Raw genomic sequence first — 20,733 nt, 5'->3', positions numbered from 1 at the left:
CTATGGCTTCTCTGTGTAGTCTGACACAGTGGTTGTTAGACTATAGGAAAGGAGATTCCACTTCAACATTAGGAAGAACTTCTTCACTGTGAGAGCTGTTCAGCAGTGGAACTCTCTGCTGCGGAGTGTGGTGGAGGCTCCTTCTTTGGAGGCTTTTAAGCAGAGGCTGGATGGCCATCTGTCAGGGGTGCTTTGAATACGATTTCCTGCTTCTTGGTGGGGGATTGGACTGGATGGCCCATGAGGTCTCTTCCAACTCTATGATTCTATTGTTCATCATTTCTGTGTTCTCAGATAATATGCTGTGTCCAGGTTGGTTCATCAAGTGGTCTGCTATAGTCTGCAGTTCCTTTCATGTTCCTTGATTCATGTTTGGGTGCTACGTTTGGTGGTCCTTATGTAGACTTGTCCACAGCTGCATAGTATACAGTAGACTCCTGAAGAGACGAGAGGATCCCTCTTGTCCTTTGCTGAACATAGCATTTGTTGGATTTTCTTAGTGGGTCTGTAAATAGTTTGTAGGTTGTGTTCCTTCATCAGCTTCCTCTGCGGTCAGTTATTCCCTTGATGTATGGCAAGAACACTTTTCCTCTGGGTGGATCTTCGTCTTTGCTCTCATGGCTTATTCTTGGTCTTGCAGCTCTTCTGATGTCTGTGGTGGAGTATCGATTGGCCTGTAGAGCCCAGTTTAGAAGGTTCAGTTCCCCTTGGAAGAGGTGGGGTTCACAGATTCTTTTTCAATGGTCTGCCAGGGCTTTGATTATTTATTTATTTCTTGGGTGATGGTGGGAGTTTTTATGTAGCTATCTATGCGTGTGTGTATCTATCCTTTTGTGTAGGTTTTCTGTAAACTGTGAAAGGAACCACTGGTCGCATAGGGGAGCTGATCTGGCTACCAGTATTTAAAAAATTCTAAAATCAGGACAGTAAATAAAGAACAACACTCTGAAAACAGGGGAATCCCAGAAAAGGAATGAATCAGGGCCAGCTAACACCTCCCAACAAACGATTCCCCCAGGCAGGAATCAGCCAGGTCTTGAATCTGCAAGGCTATTCAATGCTAATGAAGGTGATTAATTGCTACATTCACACTTGCCTCCAAGAGACAATAGTTTTCTCCCATCTGGACTTTCCACAGATATGTAAACTCAACTGGCCTAATTTCCAACAGCTCTCACAATTTCTGAGATGCCTGCCATAGATGTGGGCGAAACGTCAGGAGGGAATGCTTCTGGAACATGGCCATACAGCCCGGAAAACTCAGCATCCCAATGATTCCGGCCATGAAAGCCTTTCACAACACATTGGACGAGGGAGTGCTTCTGTCTAGGCTAAGTGCGCATGTGTGCTTCTGCCCAGGCTCGGCGCGCATGCGCACAAACAATGCCGCCAAATTGGACGCCCTTTTCGCTCCCTGTCTGAGGTGAAGGCATTATTGGTCAAAATGGCGGCGGGTGCTGCTCCCTCAGCGGAGCCTTTGGTTTGCGCGCGGTTCCACCTTCGGCACGACTCCCGCTGGCTGGTGGCGCTCTCGCCTTCGCCGCCGCTGTGCTTGGCCTGCGCCCTGGAGACGCTGGAGGAAGGCGGTGTCTCGGTGCGTGTCCCTGGAAGCGCCTTCGCTCCCTGTCGTCACTCTGCGCGGCTCAGTCATTACCTCAGGCCGCACTTCCCTCCCTTGTCACTTCGCCTTCTTGCCCGCCGCCCGAGTGTGAGGCGGGGAGCAGTGTGCCAGCGGGGCTCCCCTCAAACCTGTTTCTTCAGAGCAAATAGATTTCAGAGCGAAGAGGAAGACGATCGTTTAAGTTTAAGCAAAGGCGCCTCCAGAGTTGGAGTCGCCTCCATGGACCTTCTCCAGTGCAAAACCCTAAATATTTATAGCTAAAATATCAGGAAATTTGGTAAAAAGAGCTACAGTAGACTCAGGGTCCTTCCACACAGCCATATAACCTAGAATATAATGGCAGAATATAGGGGCCCCTGATGGCACAGTGTGTTAAAGCGCTGAGCTGCTGAACTTGCTGACCGAAAGGTGCCAGGTTCAAATCCCGGGAGCGGAATGAGTGCCCGCTGTTAGCCCCAGCTCCTGCCAACCTAGCAGTTCAAAAACATGTAAATGTGAGTAGATCAATAGGTACCACTCCGGCGGGAAGGTAACGGCACTCCATGCAGTCATGCCGGCCACATGACCTTGGAAGTGTCTATGGACAACGCTGATTCTTCGGCTTAGAAATGTTAGATGAGCACCAATCTCTAGAATCGGACATGACTAGACTTAACATCAGGGGAAACCTTTACCTTTTATAATGGCAGCAAGTCCCACAATATCTGTTTTGAACTGGATTAACTGAGTCCACACTGCCATATAATCCTGTTTTATGTGTATTTTATACAGCTGTGTGGAAAGGCCCTAAGAGATCCCACAATTAGTAATGTTGGTACAGTTGGGTTGCTGTGAGTCTTTCGGGCGGTATGGCTGTGTTCTAGAAGCTTTCTCTCCAGACGTTTCACCCCCATCTGTGTCAGGCATCCTCAGAGGTTGTGAACTCCACAACCTCTGAGGATGCCTGCCAGAGTTGTGGGCGGAAACGTCAGGAGGGAAAGCTTCTAGAACATGGCCATACCGCCAGAAATACTCAGCAACCCAGTGATTCTGGCCATGAAAGACTTCGACAATACATTAGTACAATTCATTTCTTGCAACTGTGAAACGGAAGTGTCTATTGAATAATAGTATTGTGATTCTGCTCAACTCGGATTCAGTAGGTACAAACCAGTACCTGTAGAATAATAGTTATGGCTTATGTTGACAAATCTGATGGGATATAGAGCAGGGCTACCAGAGGCAGAATCAAGAAGTCACCAGAGATAAAATCAAGTAGATTTAAATTTCTGTTTTACCTAACCCTCAAGCCTTCTCTTAAATGTGGATTATCTGAGTCCACACTGCCATATAATACCTCCAGTGCAGCAATATTGTAGCTAAAATACCAGGAAATTTGGTAAAAGCAGCTACAGTAGACTCAGGCCTCTTCCACACAGCTGTATAAAGTCCACACTGAACTGGATTATATGGTAGTGTGGACTCAGATAACCCAGTTCAAAGCTGATATTGTGGGTTATCTGCCTTGATATTCTGGGTTATATGGCTGTGTAGAAGGGCCCTTAGTCAACTGGCACCCCGAGGGATTGGTAGATCCAGATAATTTCTGGTCACCTGAGAGTTACTATTACATATAGGCTTAACTACCAGTCTACTGGCTGTTAGGAATTGTGGGAGTTGAAGTCCAAAACACCCAGAGAGCCAAAGCTTACCTATGCCTCCTATACCTCATACTATACTTACCATAAACTCTTTATTGACTTCATATTAAAAATAGGCCTGTTTTTTTTTAATTACCACATTTTTATCTCACTCTATCTCACTCCTGGACAGGGACTCAGAGCGGCCTCCAAATTGGCAATATTGAATGGCACATTAAACATAAAACATACTAATACATTATGCATTAAAATCATAACAATAGCTTATAAATACATTAAATATGCTGTTGAACATTGCACATGGACCCGAAATCATAATCCAGAAGCTGTTCAAATCACATTCCATTCCCTTCATAGCTGCTCGTTGCCCTGTACTACTGTCCAAATGCTTGGTTCCATAGCCAAGTTTTAACTTTCTTTCTAAAGGACGGAGGGAGGGAAATGATCTGATTTCACTAGGAAGGGAGTTCCACAGCTGAGGGGCCACCACTGAGAAGACTATCCTATACTTACAATAAACTCTGTATTGACTTCATATTAAAAATAGGCTTAACTAATACTACAAAGGTAAAGGTTTCCTCTTGACATTTGTTTAGTTGTGTCTGACTGCGGGGGTGTGTGTGTGTGTGCTCATCCCCGTTTCTAAGCTGAAGAGCTGGCGTCCATAGACACCTCTAAGGTCATGTGGCCGGCATGACTGCATGGAGCGCTGTTACCATACCCCATACTAACCATAACTATGTACAGGCTGTCCCCAAGTTACTGACATCTGACGTGCAAATGACACAATTAAGAACAGGTGAGACAACAAGAAATGAGAGAAATCTACTGGAAGAGTTGTCCTGAGAGAAAAATGTCTCCACAGAGGCTTTATCACCAATCCTTATTTTCACAACAAGCCAGATTTTTCCAAATCCAATTATCACAGGGACAGAAAGAGGTGAAATCTGAACCGGCACAGACAGCAAAACAAACACCACAGTGGCATTGACCCTTCCCTATGTTATCCAAAGCTAAAAATATACATATTTTGGCTGGGGTTACACTTAAAATTTGTATCTGTTCAACTTAAGAATAACCTATGCGACTTATCTTGTTTGTAACTTGGGGACTGCCTGCACTGTAGCGATTTCATATTAAAAATAGGCCTATTTAATGCGATATACCCCTTTCTGTATTTACCATAAACTATATTAAAAATAGGTTAACTAATGCTATACCCCATACTATACCATGCTATAAACTTTGTATTGACTTGATTTTAATACTGAAATACAATTAAAAACAAACTAAGACAAATAAAGATGACATAATGTAACACAATTTTACTGTACAGTATTATAAACACAATTGTGTAAATACAGCATGCAATAAAGTATTCTTTCTTTTACTTTTTTGAAAGTTACTTGAGTTCTAGTTGTCTGAGCCCCCTTCCACACAGCTGTATAAAATCAACATTGAATTTGATTATATGGCAGTGTGGGCTCAAATAACTCAGTTCAAAGCAGATGTTGTGAATTTTCTGCCTTGATATTCTGGGTGGTTGTGTGGAAGGGCCCCGAGAGTCTACTGAACATGTCAGAACAGTGAGGGTAAGGTTCATCAGGTCTGTGTTTACTTTAAACAATTCATAGTGTGACCCTCATGGACCACCTCCAGTAACAAGACTATGCTACAATATTGTAGCTAGAATACAATAAACTTTGATAAAAGCAGGAACTATATATAAAAAGCACAAGCAATGAAAACAACAGTATATGTGTAGAGTGTACAGGCAAAAGCCCATTATTCAAAGTATTGTAACAGTAATCACAACAGGTTTTTATCAGATGGCATGCACATTAGAAGTTTCAAAAGGTAAATTAGTCTAGAATGTTAGCCTCAGGCCCTTTCTACACTGCCACGTAAAATCCAGATTATCTGCTTTGAACTGGATTATATGGCAGTGTAGACACAGGGTCCTTTGACACAGCTATATAACCCAGACTATCAAGGCAGATAATTCACATTATCTGCTTTGAACTGGAATATATGGCAGTGTGGACTCGCATTACCCAGTTCAAAGCAGATATTGTGGGATTTTGTGCCTTGATTTTCTGGGTAATATAGCTGTCTGGAAGGACCCTAGGTTATCGAGTCCACACTGCCAAATAATCAAGTTCAATGTGAATTTTATAGAGCTGTTTATAGGGGCCTGAGGGTCCCTTCTTACACTGCCCTGTAAAATCCACATTATCTGCTTTGGATTATCTGAGCCGACACTGCCATATAATCCAATTCAAAGCAGATAATGTGGATTTTATAGGGCAGTGTAGAGGGGCCCTTAGATAATTCAGTTTAAAGCCGATAATGTGGAGAAGGGGCCTTATTGCATCCATGGGGATTGGTAGATGCTAGATAAATATAGTTTCTGGTTGCTTGAGGATTACGATTAAACAGGCCTAACTAATGCTATATCCCATACTATATCAAACTCTGTCGTGACTTAATGAAATAGAGACAAATAAACACAAATTTACATTTCCACTAAAAACTGATTTTGTTTTTTTAAGTTTTTTTTCCCTTTTGCCTGAGTTCTGGTTAACTGAGAGTCTACTGTATATTGTGAAACAGTGTTGTACAGCGTTCCCTCACTACTTCGCGGTTCACTTTTTGCAGATTCGCTGTTTTGTGGTTTTTCAATAAACTCTAAAAGACTATTATAAATCATAAAAAATTACAATTTACAGCCTAAGGAAGGGAGGAAGGAGAAGCCAAAAGGAGAGAAAAGGAGCCCAAGTGGCAACGGGAGGAGAAGGAGGCGATTTATCAACACATGATTGGTTGATAAAGATTTAAAATAGTGTATAACTACTAAAATAATGTATAAATATATAGCGTCCCTACTTCACGGATTTTCACTTATTGTGGGTGGTCCTGGAACCTAACTCCCATGAGGGAACACTATACATGTAAATTGGGTTATGAAAAATGTTTTAGAGATCGGAGCCAGCCCTTCTGTATCCACAGATCTAATCATTCACAGCTCGAAAATATTTTTTTAAATCTCAAAATCAAGCCTAGATTTTGCCATTTTATGTAATGGACACTATTTTGTTATGACATGGTATATAATGATGCCATGGGCAGTTTTATGTATTGTGCTTGTTTCCAAAAAGAAACCAAGAAGTGTTTGAAAAATATATGTACGAGTATATAGGTTTATATGAGAATTTAAGCCTTGCTTCTGTTACCTAATGCATTGTTCCTGTGTGCCTTCAAATAATTTCTCACTTATGGCAATCCTAAGATAAAGCTAAAGATTTCTCAGCAAGATTTCTTCAGAGGGGGTTTGCCAGTGACTTCTGAAGCTGAGAGAACATGACTTGCCCAAGATCGCCCATGGCCAAAAAGGCGTAAAAATGCTGATCTCAATGCTGGTCCAACACTTAAACAGCATGCTAGTTCTTTTCATAATTAATAGTTGCAATTTTTTTTGCCTAACCTTTAGCAAGTACGCAAGAAGCATGTGCTCTCCTGCCTTCAAGATGCTCTGTTTCAGCATGCAACACTGGTCATCCCATTGTTTGCCCAAGATGAAAGAGTATGCGCTCATTTCTTAGCAACTTTGTTTGGTAAGGGACAATCATACAAACTGAATTTCACAGATTTAGAGAGAATTAATATCCTGTCTGAATGTCTTTCCATTCTGCAGTGTCTGTTTTGTGTAATTGATGAGTTTATGCATTACAAGGTCTAAATTAAAATGCCTAAATGTTTGTATACATTTTCCCTTTTTATGAGTTGCATATCTGGCAAATGGGTTTTTGATTTCTTGTTAAAATTATGAGCAAACATTAACAGATATCCAGTTGCATAAAAACAAATAATTAGTTTTAGTAACCTTGTTACATCCTTTTTGCATTAGCATGGCAGTTTAAGCCTGGAAAAATATATAGAGACTGAGAATGATCTAAGGGAGTGCATTATCCCATTACTAACAAAATACATTTGCATTTTGGTTTTGTTTGCTTCTGTATGATATAACACTTCTGAGTCTATCTTTTATCTGTCATGCCCAGAAAGTAAGGGAGCACATGAACCCAGACTCTCCATTTAACCAGCACTGGGCAACTGTATTGCCAGCTAGGGATAGTGGCAGTGGAATTAGTTTTTTGAGGTACAGTTCTACTATCGGCTGTGATGAGATGTTTGACTCTTATCAGCGAAAGAGTCGAAATGTGGTATTGTTATGTGTTTTCTAGGTGTTTCTGAAGTGAGGCAACCCTAAGGTGAACCTATCATGAGGTTTTATTGGCTTGATTTGTTCAGAGGGAGCTTTCCTTTGCCTTCCTAAGACTGAGAGAATGTGACTTGCCCAGGGTTACTCAGTAGAGATTTGAACCCTAGTCTCTAGAGTCATAGTCGAACGCTCAAGCCATTACACTAAATTGTAGTAGGCTGATTTTTTTTTACTGTGACTTAGAGAAATGATAGTTAATATCTCTGTGTTTTATGGTTCCAAATTTAATTGGCTCCTGGCAGTTGTTATCTGGAAGAAGAAAAGCTAAACACAGACAGTCCTCGATACAGTCCCTGACTTACATACAACTCATAGTTAAGAACAGGGATGAGACAACAAGAAGTAAGGGAAATCTACCCCTGAGGAAGAAAATTCACTCCAGGAAGAGTTATCATGGGGAAAAGATGTTTCCGCTGAAGCTTTATCACCAATCCTTGCTTCCACAACAAGCCAATTTAAAAAAAAAATGTTACAGGGACAGAAGGTGGGGAGAAATCTTCTGAAAAGAAGCACAGACAGCAAAACAAAAACCACAGGGTGTTAACCCTTCCCTATGTTATCCAAAGCTATCTATCTATCTTGGGGACTGCCTGTACCTCAAATGTCAGTCCCACGAGTTAATAGATTGTTCCTCTTGATCCACAGAATGAGAATTATGGTATGTTTGGAATTATTTCCCATTTATGGTGACACTAAGGTGATTTCATCACAGGGCTTTATTGCCAGGTTTTGTTAAGAGTTTTTCCTTTTGTTTTCCTCTAAAGCTGAAAGACTAACTAGCCCAAGATCGGGATTTGAACTCTTCTCTCCACAGTCACAGTCCAATGCTTAAACCACTATGGCATTCTGGGGAGGCAGGAGGAGCAATCTATCCCCTTCAGAAAAAAAAGTTTTTAATCTGTTTTTCTAAGATGTATTATATAGGTCTGTCAGGTCAGGACTTTATAATTAAATTGGCTAGGAAGGGATGGTGTCTCAAAAGTCACAATGTAAGAACTTGGTCTCCTGTCTCATTGTTTGGCATGCATAAAATAACCCATAAATGAGTGAATTGCGCCTCTTTCCCATTTATGGGAAATACCATCTTCTCAATCTCTGCCAATTTTTAGGGGGTGCTATAAGATTATTAATGTATTCAAATGCTCTGAATGCTTGAAGTGATATATGTCCTGCTTTTATATGCATTTATTATGCATTGATAGCATCAAATCCTTACATCTTTCTTTATGGCTTTGTTTCTGAGAACAGCAACATTGTTGTGACTGTTGTTTTCCAAGACCACGAGTCTCTTATCTGTGAATTTATTTTACAGAGCTCTTGCAAACTATGGAAAATAGTAGTGCTCTGGATTTATCAATTGAAGGTAAGTACAAGGTTTATTTATTTATTTATTTTGTGTCAAAAACATTACATAATACATTTAAAAAGTGATGTAAACGGCTAATCTTTCCAACCCAAAAGCATTGCTTTTTTAACTTTTAAGTACAAGGTGGAATCTTAGAATTTCTTTTAGTGAGTGGGCAATCAGTTGTGTATTCTGTGGTTAAATTTGCAGAAGCTTTTATTTAGTGGAGCAAGTTCCATTAAGAGCAACTTGAACCATTCAAAATATTGTTGAAAAGCAGTTCTCGTCATCATTCACAATTAGCAAGGCTAACAGGCTGGTGGTATCTACAGTATTTGAAGGGCCAGATCACAGGTTGCCCCTCCCTGTATTAAACAGTGGGCTAAATACTAATCTAGCCTCAACTAGAGTGAACCCTTTGAAATGAGTGGGGTTTGTTAGTCACCACTTACATAAGACCTCATCTGATCTGCTGTTGGCATTATTATTGGATTTAATCCAGTGGTCCTTACTTACAATTGTTTTGTGTGGAAGGTAACTTTGTTGTGGTTTTATGCATTACGAAGGTAAACGTATTTTAAGATAAAATATTTCCAAGACAATAGCTATGGTAAATGAAACTTCAATTACAGTGGGAATAGTAAACATACATTTTAGTGTGTGTGACAAAACATCAATACATTGAACATACCAAAGGAGCCACAAATCTCATGTTTGGGAATTAACATTAACATGGATAGATAGGGTTTAGTAAGAGCCCTTCCAGCCAAAGTTGTAGTTTATTCGTTCAATCACTTCCGACTCTTCCTAATCTCATGGACCAGCCCACGCTTCCTGTTGGCTGTCGCTGCCCCCAGTTCCTTCAAAGTCAAGCCAGTCACTTCAAGGATACCATCCATCCATCTTGCCCTTGGTCGGCCTCTCTTCCTTTTTCCTTCCATTTTCCCCAGCATCATGATCTTCTCCAAGCTTTCCTGTCTCCTCATGATGTGGCCAAAGTACTTCATCTTTGCCTCTAATATCCTTCCCTTCAGTGAACAGCCGGGCATTATTTCCTGGAGTATGGACTGATTGGATCTTCTTGCGGTCCAAGGGACTTTCAGAATTTTCCTCGAACACCACAGTTCAAAAACATCAGTCTTCCTTCGCTCAGCCTTCCTTATGGTCCAGCTCTCGCATCCATAGGTTACTATGGGGAATACCATTGCTTTAACTATGCGGACATTCGTTGCCAGTGTGATGTCTCTGCTCTTCACTATTTTATCGAGGTTGGCCATTGCTCTCCTCCCAAGAAGTAAATGTCTTCTGATTTCCTGGCTGCAGTCTGCATCTGCAGTGATCTTCGTGCCTAGAAATATAAAGTCTGTCACTGCCTCCACGTTTTCTCCCTCTATTTGCCAGTTATCAGTCAGTCCGGTTGCCATAATCTTGGTTTTCATGGCAGAAAATCTGCAATATCTATTTTGAACTGGATTATCTGAGTCCACACTACCATATAATCCAGTTCCATGAGGATTTTATACAGCTGTATGGAAGGGGCGTAAGAGATCCCACAATTAGTAACATTAGTACAATTCATTTCTTGCAATTGTGAAACTGCAGTGTCTTTTGAATAATAGTATTGCGATTCTGCTCAACTCAGATTCAGTGGGTACAAACCAGTATCTTCAGAATAATAGTTGTCATTCATGTACACAAATCTGATGATAAATAGAGCAGGGCCATCAGAGGCAGAATCAAGAAGTCACCAGAGATAAAATCAAGTAGATTTAAATTTCTGTTTTACCTAATGCCCGGTCCTTCTCTTAAATGTGGACAAGCAAATGCTAGAAAGTTATTTCTTAATTTCCGTTAAGATTCTGTTAATAAAGAAAAAGATCTGTCAATTAACAACTTGTGGTTTGGAAGCAATAATGTCTTTTTGCATATTTTTGGTGTGTATGTATTCTCCTGTAACTTCTGTTTACTTAAATCACAAAGGGAAATACAAAACCTCTAGCAGTAAGTAACCTGTTAGCCTATTGTGGATTAAAATATATTAGGGCTCTGGGGCAAATATGTTGTTTTAGAATCTATGGTATTTAAGATTTAAAATTCAGAAAACAGGTCAAGAAGTTAATGTATCATTGTAGATTTAGCTTGAAAAGAGACAATATAAAATAGTGGTATGATCTTTCAAATCAGTCTAGGACAAATCAGCTATAATTTTTGCTCCAATTTTAAATGCATTAATTCATATTCATAGAATCGTTGTTCATGTAAGTAGTTCATAGTGTGGTTTTTGACACTTTATTTAGGTGGGAGGGGCAACAAATATCTAAACAACATATAAAGATGAGGCAGAGAATGGAAGAACATTTTGAGGGTGTACTACAAATGTGATAGAATGCAGTACCTGTATAGATTTGCAGTGTCTGCTGGTGTTACATTCCATTTGAAGATTTAAACAAAATCCAACTACTGTACATTGAGTAAATCTTCTGCCTGCAGCTTGGCAGAAGTTTAACAAATCCTACCACAGTTATTGCAAAACCAAATACAAAAATTGTTCTAGATCTATCTTTTCCTCTTTTCTCCAGAATTCTGTTAAATGTCTTTTAAAGGGTCAATAACATTATCAATAGAAGCAAAGTTTGTCAATAGAAAAGCAAGGCAGACTAAACTGCTTGTCTCATCTGTGCATGCTTTCAATTCTTCTACTCTTTCTTGGATTAGAATTCTCTCAACCATCTTCCCTGTTTAAAATACACAAAGAACAGCCACACCCATCAATCGTTGGACAGATTCACCACAGAGCAGTACTTTATCTTGGGCTGGATCTACACTGCCCAAATCCTAGGATATGATCCCAGATTATCTGGTAGTATTAGACTCTTATAATCCAGTTCAAAGCAGATAATCTGGGGTCAGATCCTGTGATACAGAGCAGTGTAGATCCAACCTCAGTGACTCAAGCTTCTTGTATATCTTTCCCCAGGCTACCATTGCTGCCAGCCTAAACCACATATCAGAAAATGTTCTATAAAGTATGCTATCTTCCTAACCATTCTTCTGGTCTTCTTCCAAATGAAATCCAAGAGAAATTAGATGATCAGATATATGCAAACATATGCCTAGATGCCTCAGCTTTGAGCAAAAAGCAATCAAAATAAACTTGATTTAGTGAACTGCACTGTACACCCTACAAGACAAAAATGGCCACTAGTTTGCTATTCTCAGAGTATGTACAGGCGCAAAACTAGTGCCAAACTAAAACTGTGCAAAGGCATTCTGTCAGTCTTTTCTTCCCATTCTGTGTTGCATTCCTCAAATGATTCAACATTGGAATAATATCTACATAATTTATTGCAGAATTACATTGCCTTCCATGTAAGTCTCCCTCCAATGTGGTTTTCTGCAGTTGTGTGGAATTATCTCCATCTGCCTTTTCAAATACTTCTCTGATTTTTAATATCAGGAAGACATTTTGCAGATTGATAGGAGATTGGATGTTAAGGTCTGTGCTCAAAATGATTGGAAGAACTGAAAAGAGCACGGCCAGTTTTTTAAACCGAGCTATGCGAAAATTCCATTAATACAGTGGTATCTAATGCAAACTTAAATCAATGAAAATTGAATTATTCAAGTAACATGTGAAATCCTCTGGATTTCTTACCAATACATTGATTTGTCAACATCATATCAGCCATCTGCACTCTTCTTAACAAAATCAAACAGTACTCACTGTATTTCCATGAGCTTATTTTTCAGTGGAACAGATGGAATAAGATCATTAGGCAATGATTATGAGCCAAAAAACAAATCTCAGTTGGTACTGAGAAAGTAAAGCAGGTATCACGAGAGCACCAGAATAGTTAATATATGGTTTCTGAATGACAGTTTTAAAAAATTTCCTGCTTGAGTACATGGAGAGCTTATAATAGGTGACAAATCATCCAGACACATCTGGGAAAAGCATTTTTGCCTTGATCAAAGTGTTGAAAGAAGATTCAGGGAGAGGTTTGTTGACAGCATAATTCATGGCTGTGTTTTTGATTTAACCAAGTCGGTTTTTAAAATTCTTTGCTTCATCTCCCTCCCCCCTCCATCTATATTATATGAAATATGGTATATCGTTGTTAAGCTAATATGTATAAATATGTATAAAATTATGTCTAATCTTTGTAAGGAGAACAAAAAGAATAAATGTGCCTTTTGATATGATGGCTGCATCTGCTTCTTTTTTCTTCCACATAAAGGCTTGCAATTAAGAATTAGAAGTATTACAATGAGGCTGGGGATGAGTGTGTCAAATCTCTATATAATAATGCGAACTGTAATTATGGTTAAACATACTGAAGTATATGAAAAATGTATGAAGATTAAACTCAGTCCAGGAAAAAAGCAGCATATAAATAAAATGAATATTTTTTTCCATATGCTCAGTGTTGGTGATATTGGTAGTAGAACTGAAGTTGGATCGCTACTTGCACTATTTACTAGATGAATGCCAGAAAAAGGTAAGTAACTTATCCCCAATTCCTTCTATGTACTCTCACTTGAAGCGAAGGAATCTGGGATGTAATGTTGAATCAAGGCAAGAAGGTGGAAGAGTATTTTTACGTCATTTCCAAATTGTTTGTACTATACTGGAGGGTTCTTTTCTGTGTGGCTAGTTGTCTTAGTGGTAATGTGGTATAACTGAAATTAACTAAAAGATGCAGTTCAATTTTCCTTCTCAGACTCTCATCCTATATTGTCACAATATGGTAAAATGGGTGATAAAATAAATTAGTGGCAATAAGATACAGTTTTTATACAGTTTACACAAATACCTGTTTCCATGTGTAAGGAATTTGCTCAGTGGTTATAGTATTTTAAAGAAAGGTGCTTCAAAAATATATGTGATCACAATTTAAAATATATAACAGTTCCCAGATCTTGCCTTCCTCAATGTTTTCTCAGACTCAATTATCCACACACAACATAAACACATCATTTTTTTTGCTGTTAGCAACCAAATTATAGTACACCCGTAGAAAGCTGGCAGCTCACTGGGCATGTCTGAATAATATGTGAAGGTATGGGACATGATTCTTATAAGGAAATTAATACAGAGTTTGAAATTTAGGAAAAGAAATAGACATGAACGATTTTATGGAAACTTGGTTTATTTTAATCTGTTAGATGAATAAAAGCAAGAATCCTAGAGAACAAGATCCAGCTTCTCGTAAGCAAATTTGAAATAATACATTTGGCATTGAATGACGTCACTGACTGCTCTACAACATTTTCTCCCAGTAATGACATTTATTTTTATTTTATGTTACTCATTTGTGTGAGATTTGTTCCATATATAAGATGTTTTAGTAAGTAGTAAAACGTTTTTGTTTGCAGAATACGTATCCTGGTCAAGAAAGTTGCATATGCATATGTGAATAGGCCGTTTCATAACATATTTCATGAACATATATTCATAACGCAAGCCCCCTCGATGGATTGTCACCTTGACATAGTGAGGGGGCTTGTGTGTTGCAGTGAACCTGTGGGCACAACCATGGGAGTCACACACCCAGGAGTGGCCACAGGGGAGGATCTAGACCAAGAACAATCCGAAGACCCAAATACCTCTACGGTGGGGCAGGCGGAGGATAACATGGTACATGTTACAACGGCTGTGAAGGCGGAAGAAGGTTGCAACAGACTGAGAAGCCACTCTTGTTGTGTTAATCACACCACTGCTGGGACCTCAATCTGTGAAGACTGTGTGTTGACCGGCCGTGCACCGATCTCCACACATTAAACACCCACAGAAATGGAGGACCATCATCTTCGAACTACAATGGATCGCCTAAAAAGTCATAACATATTTAGAAGCACAGAAGCAGAAGATATAAAGGACACCCAGTTTAGAGGTTCAGGGAAACAAAGAACCAAGTGTGATGATTTTATTCAAATGTCAGTCTCTTGAATTATTTGCTACATTTAAAACTATTTACTATTGGTTATTTGCTTTTTTACTCCACCTTTCTCCCAGTTATTCAAGATAACCACTGTAAGAGGTAGTTTACCTATATTTATTCTTCTTGGAAAGTTGGCAGATGCCATTCCAAGTTTTGCTGATGTATTGGTGATTGAACACAGTAAGTATTAAAAGTGAATCATGACTGTACAGTGATGATATTAAGAGCTCCTCCGAAATGAGAGGCAACTCTTTTTTATGATGCAGCTTTAGTAATGTATCAGAAAACAAGGTGACTAAAACAATTTAAGTTGCATTCTTGGAAACTTCAAAAGATCAACTGCACCTTTGTTTTTAGGGTTTTTTTGTAATTGTAAATGCAGAAATAATTATTTAACTTTCGAGTAAAAACATGTTAAAAGACTAATTTACCAATAGTCTCTTTTTGCAACATTAATAATTCATTTAGCAATTTAGAAAATACTTTTAAGTTTGCCTGTGTGAGAAAGAATAATCTGTAAATGAGCTGTACACTAAACAGTATATAGAAACAGAACTTTGTAAGACAAGATCACTAATTGTTTAGCTTTTGAATACAAAAAAGCTGCAACACCTTGGGAAGAGATAAGCCTTGCATTGGAATGTTGTTTGGCATAGCTCCACAGGATGTAATAGAGGCAGGAAAGATCTAGAAGTTTGAAACCTAGGACAGAATGTGAGATGATAAAAGTGAGAAGAACTGTAAATATCTAGTAATTGAGAAATAAAGAGCTCTGCTCATCTTTTGATATTTAAAAGTACGTAGTTGCTATTGGGAGATAATGGCATGTTGCCTACTTTTGGCCTGTAAAAGACAGTCATGTAAGAGGTCAGTGGGAAAATACGTAGGAAATTATTGGATATTTTTAAGGATAAATGTTGAAAAAACAATATTGTTCATTGTGTATTTTTGAAATCTCACAGCACCAGTGAACATGATGTCCCCCCCCCCCCCCCGCCCAATTAAAAAAGTGTTTTTGTTTTCTTGCTGTACAGATCAAATATATAGACTAAATTAATTGTTTGTCAGAATACTTGCTCAGTATTGAAAACGGATATGCTTTCTGAGGAGATTGGCATTCTTGGGGAAAGAGTGTATATGGTTTGAAATGCAAGGTGGTGTGATAGTCTCTTCCACTCTCAAACTGCCACCTTTTTAAAAAATGTTTTCTTACTCTTTCTGCATGTAACATGATGGAACATCTGGTGACTGGTCTGACATACCCCGGTGAGAACATCAAAGCTGCTGTATGTTATCTTTATGGCAAGCTGTATTCTGTTCCCAGTGCTGCAGAGAGGCTTTGTGTACACTTCACAGAGAGGCTATGTGATCTTTTTCTGGCTACTCTAAAGAATGCACAGGCCAGGGAGCTGCAGCTTAATTGTATAGGTAAGAGTCCCCTTGAGATGGGGAAAATATCTAGAAGTTTTGTTCTTGTACAAGCCAGTTTTATTTTGGAGCTCCATATGATGTTTTCCTAATCCCAAAATATTTCCTGGGAGCTCTTGGCATTCCCAAAGACTACCCAGATAATTTAAAATTAACCCAGTACTTTTAAAAATGAAGTACCTTATATCTTAGAGTATAAGCCGACCCAAATATAAGATGAGGCACTTAATTTTGCCACAAAAAATGGGAGAACTTACTGACTTGAATATAAGCCGAGAAATACAGCAGCTAATGGAAAATTAAAAAAAAAAAGATACCTATAAAATTACATTAATTGAGGCATCAATAGGTTAAATGTTTTTGAATATTTACATAAAACTAATTTAAGATAAGATTGTCCAACTCTGATTAAATCATTATTTTAACCTTCAATGTAAATGTCTTTACGTATCCTTCCAATAATAATAGAGTAAAACAATAAATGTATTAATAACAACAACAATAAAAGTGATAAATGTAATAATAATAATAGAATAAAATAATAAATGTAATAATAATAATAATAATAATAAATAGAGTAAAATAATAAATGTAATAATAACAATAATAGAGAAAAAAAAATCATAAATGTACCGTATATATTCGAGTATAAGCTGACCCAAATATAAACCAGCCAGGACCCTTGCTCGAGTATAAGCTGAGGGGGGCTTTTTCAGCTCTAAAAAGGGTTGAAAAACAGCTTATACTCAAGTATATACAATATATCTATACTCTCTCATGGGTTTCTATAGTCTTGGAAGTAGTACAGAATCAAATGGCTGCAACCAAGCAAATACAGCTATTGTTTCAACTTTCCAGGACACAGATTAAACTGATCAAGTGAAGGAAAGAGGAATGTTAACATTAAAACAAAATGACTCTAATGCTCAAGCAGCATAAACCATTTTAGTGGAAATTGATAAAAATCTGTTTTTGAAATGTGCGAGAATGGATTTGATACCTGATTGGTAGAAAAGAAACTCGCAATATTTCAATAAAAAGGCTGGATGCAATCCCATGAAAATAGACATTTGAAAATCTCCACATTTCTTTGTTGTAAACTTTAGAAATTTAAAGTTTGGTGGGGAGGGAGTTAGCTACAAAGTCTCTGACCATTAGTTGGTTAAGAGCTAGTGTAACTGAAAGCATGAGGTGCAAGATAAAAAACAATGAATTTGCTGGGTTGCTTTTGGAATGCCCATCTTCTTGTCAAACTCCCCACCAGCATCTGTAAAATCATCTATAATATGGAAATAATAATAATGATTGATGTTGCAAGATTTTGGTAAGGACCATTACAATGAAGCTCATAAAGACATTTTAGAATCTGATGTTGTATTCCCTTATTAGATGCTTTATAATCTCTTACTAGTTACAGTTCCTCATCCCCTCTCCTGTCCTTTGTTGCAGGCTTGTTAAGGCAGCTGCTGAAGTATGATTACTGTGTTTCTGTTATTATGAGTTATTCAAGGAAAGGAGTAGATTCTGCAAGCCCTGAGTTGTTTGAAGGAGACCATCCATTACCTCTAATGCTCAAGAAGGTAACTGCTATCAAAATTATCTTTTCTCTCAGTATGTGCTGGATAAAAGCCCATATTAGTTATTAGTCAAACTAATAACTCATGGTTTGAGCTCAGCTGGTTCTAGGCCTACAACTTTATTTATTTATTTAGCTTTGTTGTATCTCTTGAAAAAGTACTTTCTTCAGAAAAATAAATGTTAAAATCTATTGTGGTTAAATGTATTATGGAAAGAGTAGATGAAAAAGCCTCATGGTGCATGGGATCACTTTTATGATAGAGTGGATAAGAATATATTTCTTAAGATTAATCTAACCACAGCACATACAATTATTTTATTTATAATATTAATATTCTAGGGCTTATTCTAAGGCTATTTCACTTTCAGTCTTGAAATAACAATGCCTCCATTTTGAACTCTATGATATTTATTTTTATTTTAAATTATGTTTGTATACATCTGGTTTTTAATGAACTCGATGTAGTAACTTACTGTAATTATTTTTCTCCGTAGTTATTATTGTCAAGAGATGAGATATTACAGATAGCAAGTGCTCAGTGTATATCTGCTGTATTGGTACACTCTCCAGCAAAATATGCTTCTGTTTTTATTCATGCAGATATTCCAGGTAATGAAGATAATTAGACTGTGCTGTTTATCATCTATTACTGTGGGTTATCATGAAATATTTCAAAGTCATATTTGGAATACCTGTAATAATTTTGTAGTGAATTATGCAATAAAAATTAAATCAACTTCAAATATTAAGGACAAGAGAATCAGACCTTATCACATTTGGATATACAGTACTTTGTTTTTGAGACTCTTTGACTACGATTCCAAATGGGTCCTATCAGATGACGTTTCTCCCATTCCTTCAGTAATAGTAGGAATCCTGCTGCAAAACACCATAGAGAAAGAGTAATAGCACATGGAATTCTAATCATGTTTTTTTTATTTAATATGTTTCTGTTGTGTTGTTTTTACACGTGATCATAAAATCAGTATGCATTCCATCAGCTATAATGTCATGAGAACAGAAGTTTGAGACTTTTATGCCATGTCACTACGCAATATTAGTAGGAAAAAAAATTAAAAAAAGCTTGGGAGGCATTTGAATGGATTGGAAGGAGACAGCCTTAAGTGGCATAGTGAGTCAATGCACAGTATTTTCAAAACATAAGAATCAGGTGTGAGGGGGTCAGTATGCATCCTGCCTGGATATAGTATGCATCCAGTCCTTAAAAAATATGGCATGCATACTGATATAAACATAGTTTATCCCAATGTGATAAGATCCACAGTTAGCAACCTAGGTAGAGCCATTCACTCACTGAAACATAACCTGTGATTCAAAGTTACCACAAAGATTGAGGCCCATATTCCAAACTAATAACCTTATTCCTTGCAGTTGTTGTCAATAAAATATTCAAAATATAGTCAGAATTGACCCAAAATACCAAAACAAAATTATCACCCACTTATAACACCTTCATAACAGCTACTATAACAGTGAATGTTAGTTTGGTTGTGAGATGAGTACATGAAGGAGCAGTTCTGTACTTAGACCACCAAACAGTAAGCTGCATAAATAGCCTGATGCGTATTCATACCGAATGGATTGATTTAATTGATCTTGGCCTGTGATGACTGGGACTCGTATTGGTGAGGATGAGCTGTACCTGCTAACACTGAATGGCTAGGATGTTAAACATTCTAGTGCAGTGAAGGCATTTTATAATATTTCCTGGACTTTAATAGATGAACTACTACTGACGATAGAATGTGGTTGAAAATTTTAGAAATGATATTAAGGCTATTTATTCAAAACAAACTGCAAGAATACTAATAAAGAAAGCCTTTATACAAAACATAGAAATTCAAAAAGGATGAAGACAAGGATGTCCTCTTTTTCTGCTACTTTTTATTTTGACAGTGTGGAAGTGCTAGAAAAACAGATCAGCGCAAGTGCTGACTTGGAAGGTCTAACAATTTAAAAAGAAACTTATAAAATAAGACTGTGCAGACAACATAGTGATTCTGACCCAAAATCCAGCAAATAATATTCCAAAAGCATTAGAAATAATAATGGAATTTGGAAAAGTGGTGGGACAAAAAAAAGATTCTGACATAACATGAGCAAAAAGATTCAGGAGACCCTAATGCAAGGGGTAAAATAGAAATAACAAAGAAAGTAAAATATCTGGGAATCCATTTAACAAACAGTAATTTGGATGTATTTAAAAATAATTATGAAAAAATATGGACATACAAAAGGACTTACGGAGATGGAATAAACTAGATTTGTCCCTATTGGGAAGAATATCAAGAACTGAAATGAATGTAATGCCTAAAATGCTGTATTTATTTCAAACTATACCAATTGTGTTGAAAGAAACACTCTCCAAAGATTGGAATAAAGAACTGACAAAATTTATTTGGAAAAATAAAAAACCAGGAATGAAAAATTTACAAGGCTCAAAATATAGAGGCAGACTGGTACTACCAAATATGTGATTATATTATAATGCAACAGCCTGGATATGGATTAAAGAATGGATTTCTCTAAAAAATGAAAAACTATTCACAATTAGAAGGGCCGGATCTAAAATGCGGATGGCACTTAATGGTATACTTAATTTATGATAGAACAAAAACAGACCAACTTCAGAAAACACAAGATAAGAAATTTACTACAGAGAGTTCAGAACAAATACAAAATAATCCTTTATAACAAAATACCGGATTAGATGAAACCACAAGAAGCTTTTTCATGATTAAGAATGCTCAGAAGGAATTTTTTGTCTTACAAACAACTACTTAAAAAGGAACATTACAGAAATGAAAAACTTTACAAGAGTTATAAGAAGACCCAATAATGACATGGTTTCATTACAATCAACTTCAGCAGAGAG

At 37.6% G+C, this 20,733-nt stretch overlaps 2 protein-coding genes across 10 annotated transcripts in view; both read left to right on the top strand.

Moving 5' to 3' along the window:
- The first annotated feature begins 1,203 nt into the window (after nucleotides 1–1,203).
- On the top strand, nucleotides 1,204–15,028 carry LOC134299607 (meiosis inhibitor protein 1-like). 2 transcript variants are annotated; one of them, XM_062982889.1, is made up of 5 exons: nucleotides 1,204–1,594; nucleotides 6,752–6,875; nucleotides 8,856–8,906; nucleotides 13,314–13,387; nucleotides 14,905–15,021. In XM_062982889.1, the coding sequence occupies exons 1-5, from the start codon at nucleotides 1,445–1,447 to the stop codon at nucleotides 15,019–15,021; spliced, it is 516 nt and encodes a 171-aa protein (XP_062838959.1). In that variant the 5' UTR covers nucleotides 1,204–1,444. The 2 variants fall into 2 exon arrangements, with proteins under 2 accessions (XP_062838959.1, XP_062838958.1); XM_062982888.1 differs by having other exon boundaries at nucleotides 1,206–1,594; nucleotides 13,314–15,028.
- A 1,015-nt stretch (nucleotides 15,029–16,043) lies between these two features.
- Nucleotides 16,044–20,733, top strand: part of mei1 (meiotic double-stranded break formation protein 1) — a 52,183-nt gene continuing 47,493 nt past the window's right edge. For 7 of the 8 annotated variants that reach the window (XR_010006837.1, XR_010006836.1, XM_062982880.1 and 4 more), the window contains exons 1-3: nucleotides 16,044–16,258; nucleotides 17,708–17,838; nucleotides 18,332–18,446. Coding sequence is in view for 5 of the 8 variants with exons in the window: in XM_062982880.1 (XP_062838950.1) it covers nucleotides 16,060–16,258; nucleotides 17,708–17,838; nucleotides 18,332–18,446 (445 nt within the window). In the remaining 3 variants the exon portion in view is untranslated. Of the gene's footprint in view, nucleotides 16,259–17,705; nucleotides 17,839–18,331; nucleotides 18,447–20,733 lie in introns of those variants that run through there. The other variant, XM_062982881.1, reaches the window with a different exon arrangement.

The sequence above is a fragment of the Anolis carolinensis genome, chromosome 5 (assembly GCF_035594765.1).
Source record: "Anolis carolinensis isolate JA03-04 chromosome 5, rAnoCar3.1.pri, whole genome shotgun sequence".
Classification (NCBI taxonomy): domain Eukaryota; kingdom Metazoa; phylum Chordata; class Lepidosauria; order Squamata; family Dactyloidae; genus Anolis; species Anolis carolinensis.
This window is presented reverse-complemented; position numbering and strand designations above follow the sequence as displayed.

Coding starts and splice junctions, on each gene's coding strand:
- LOC134299607 (XM_062982888.1), top strand. CDS start 1,445: ATGGCGGCGGGTGCTGCTCCCTCAGCGGAGCCTTTGGTTTGCGCGCGG. Junction 1,595..6,751: donor TGGAGGAAGGCGGTGTCTCG/GTGCGTGTCCCT, acceptor CCTAACCTTTAG/CAAGTACGCAAGAAGCATGT. Junction 8,907..13,313: donor TCTGGATTTATCAATTGAAG/GTAAGTACAAGG, acceptor CCATATGCTCAG/TGTTGGTGATATTGGTAGTA.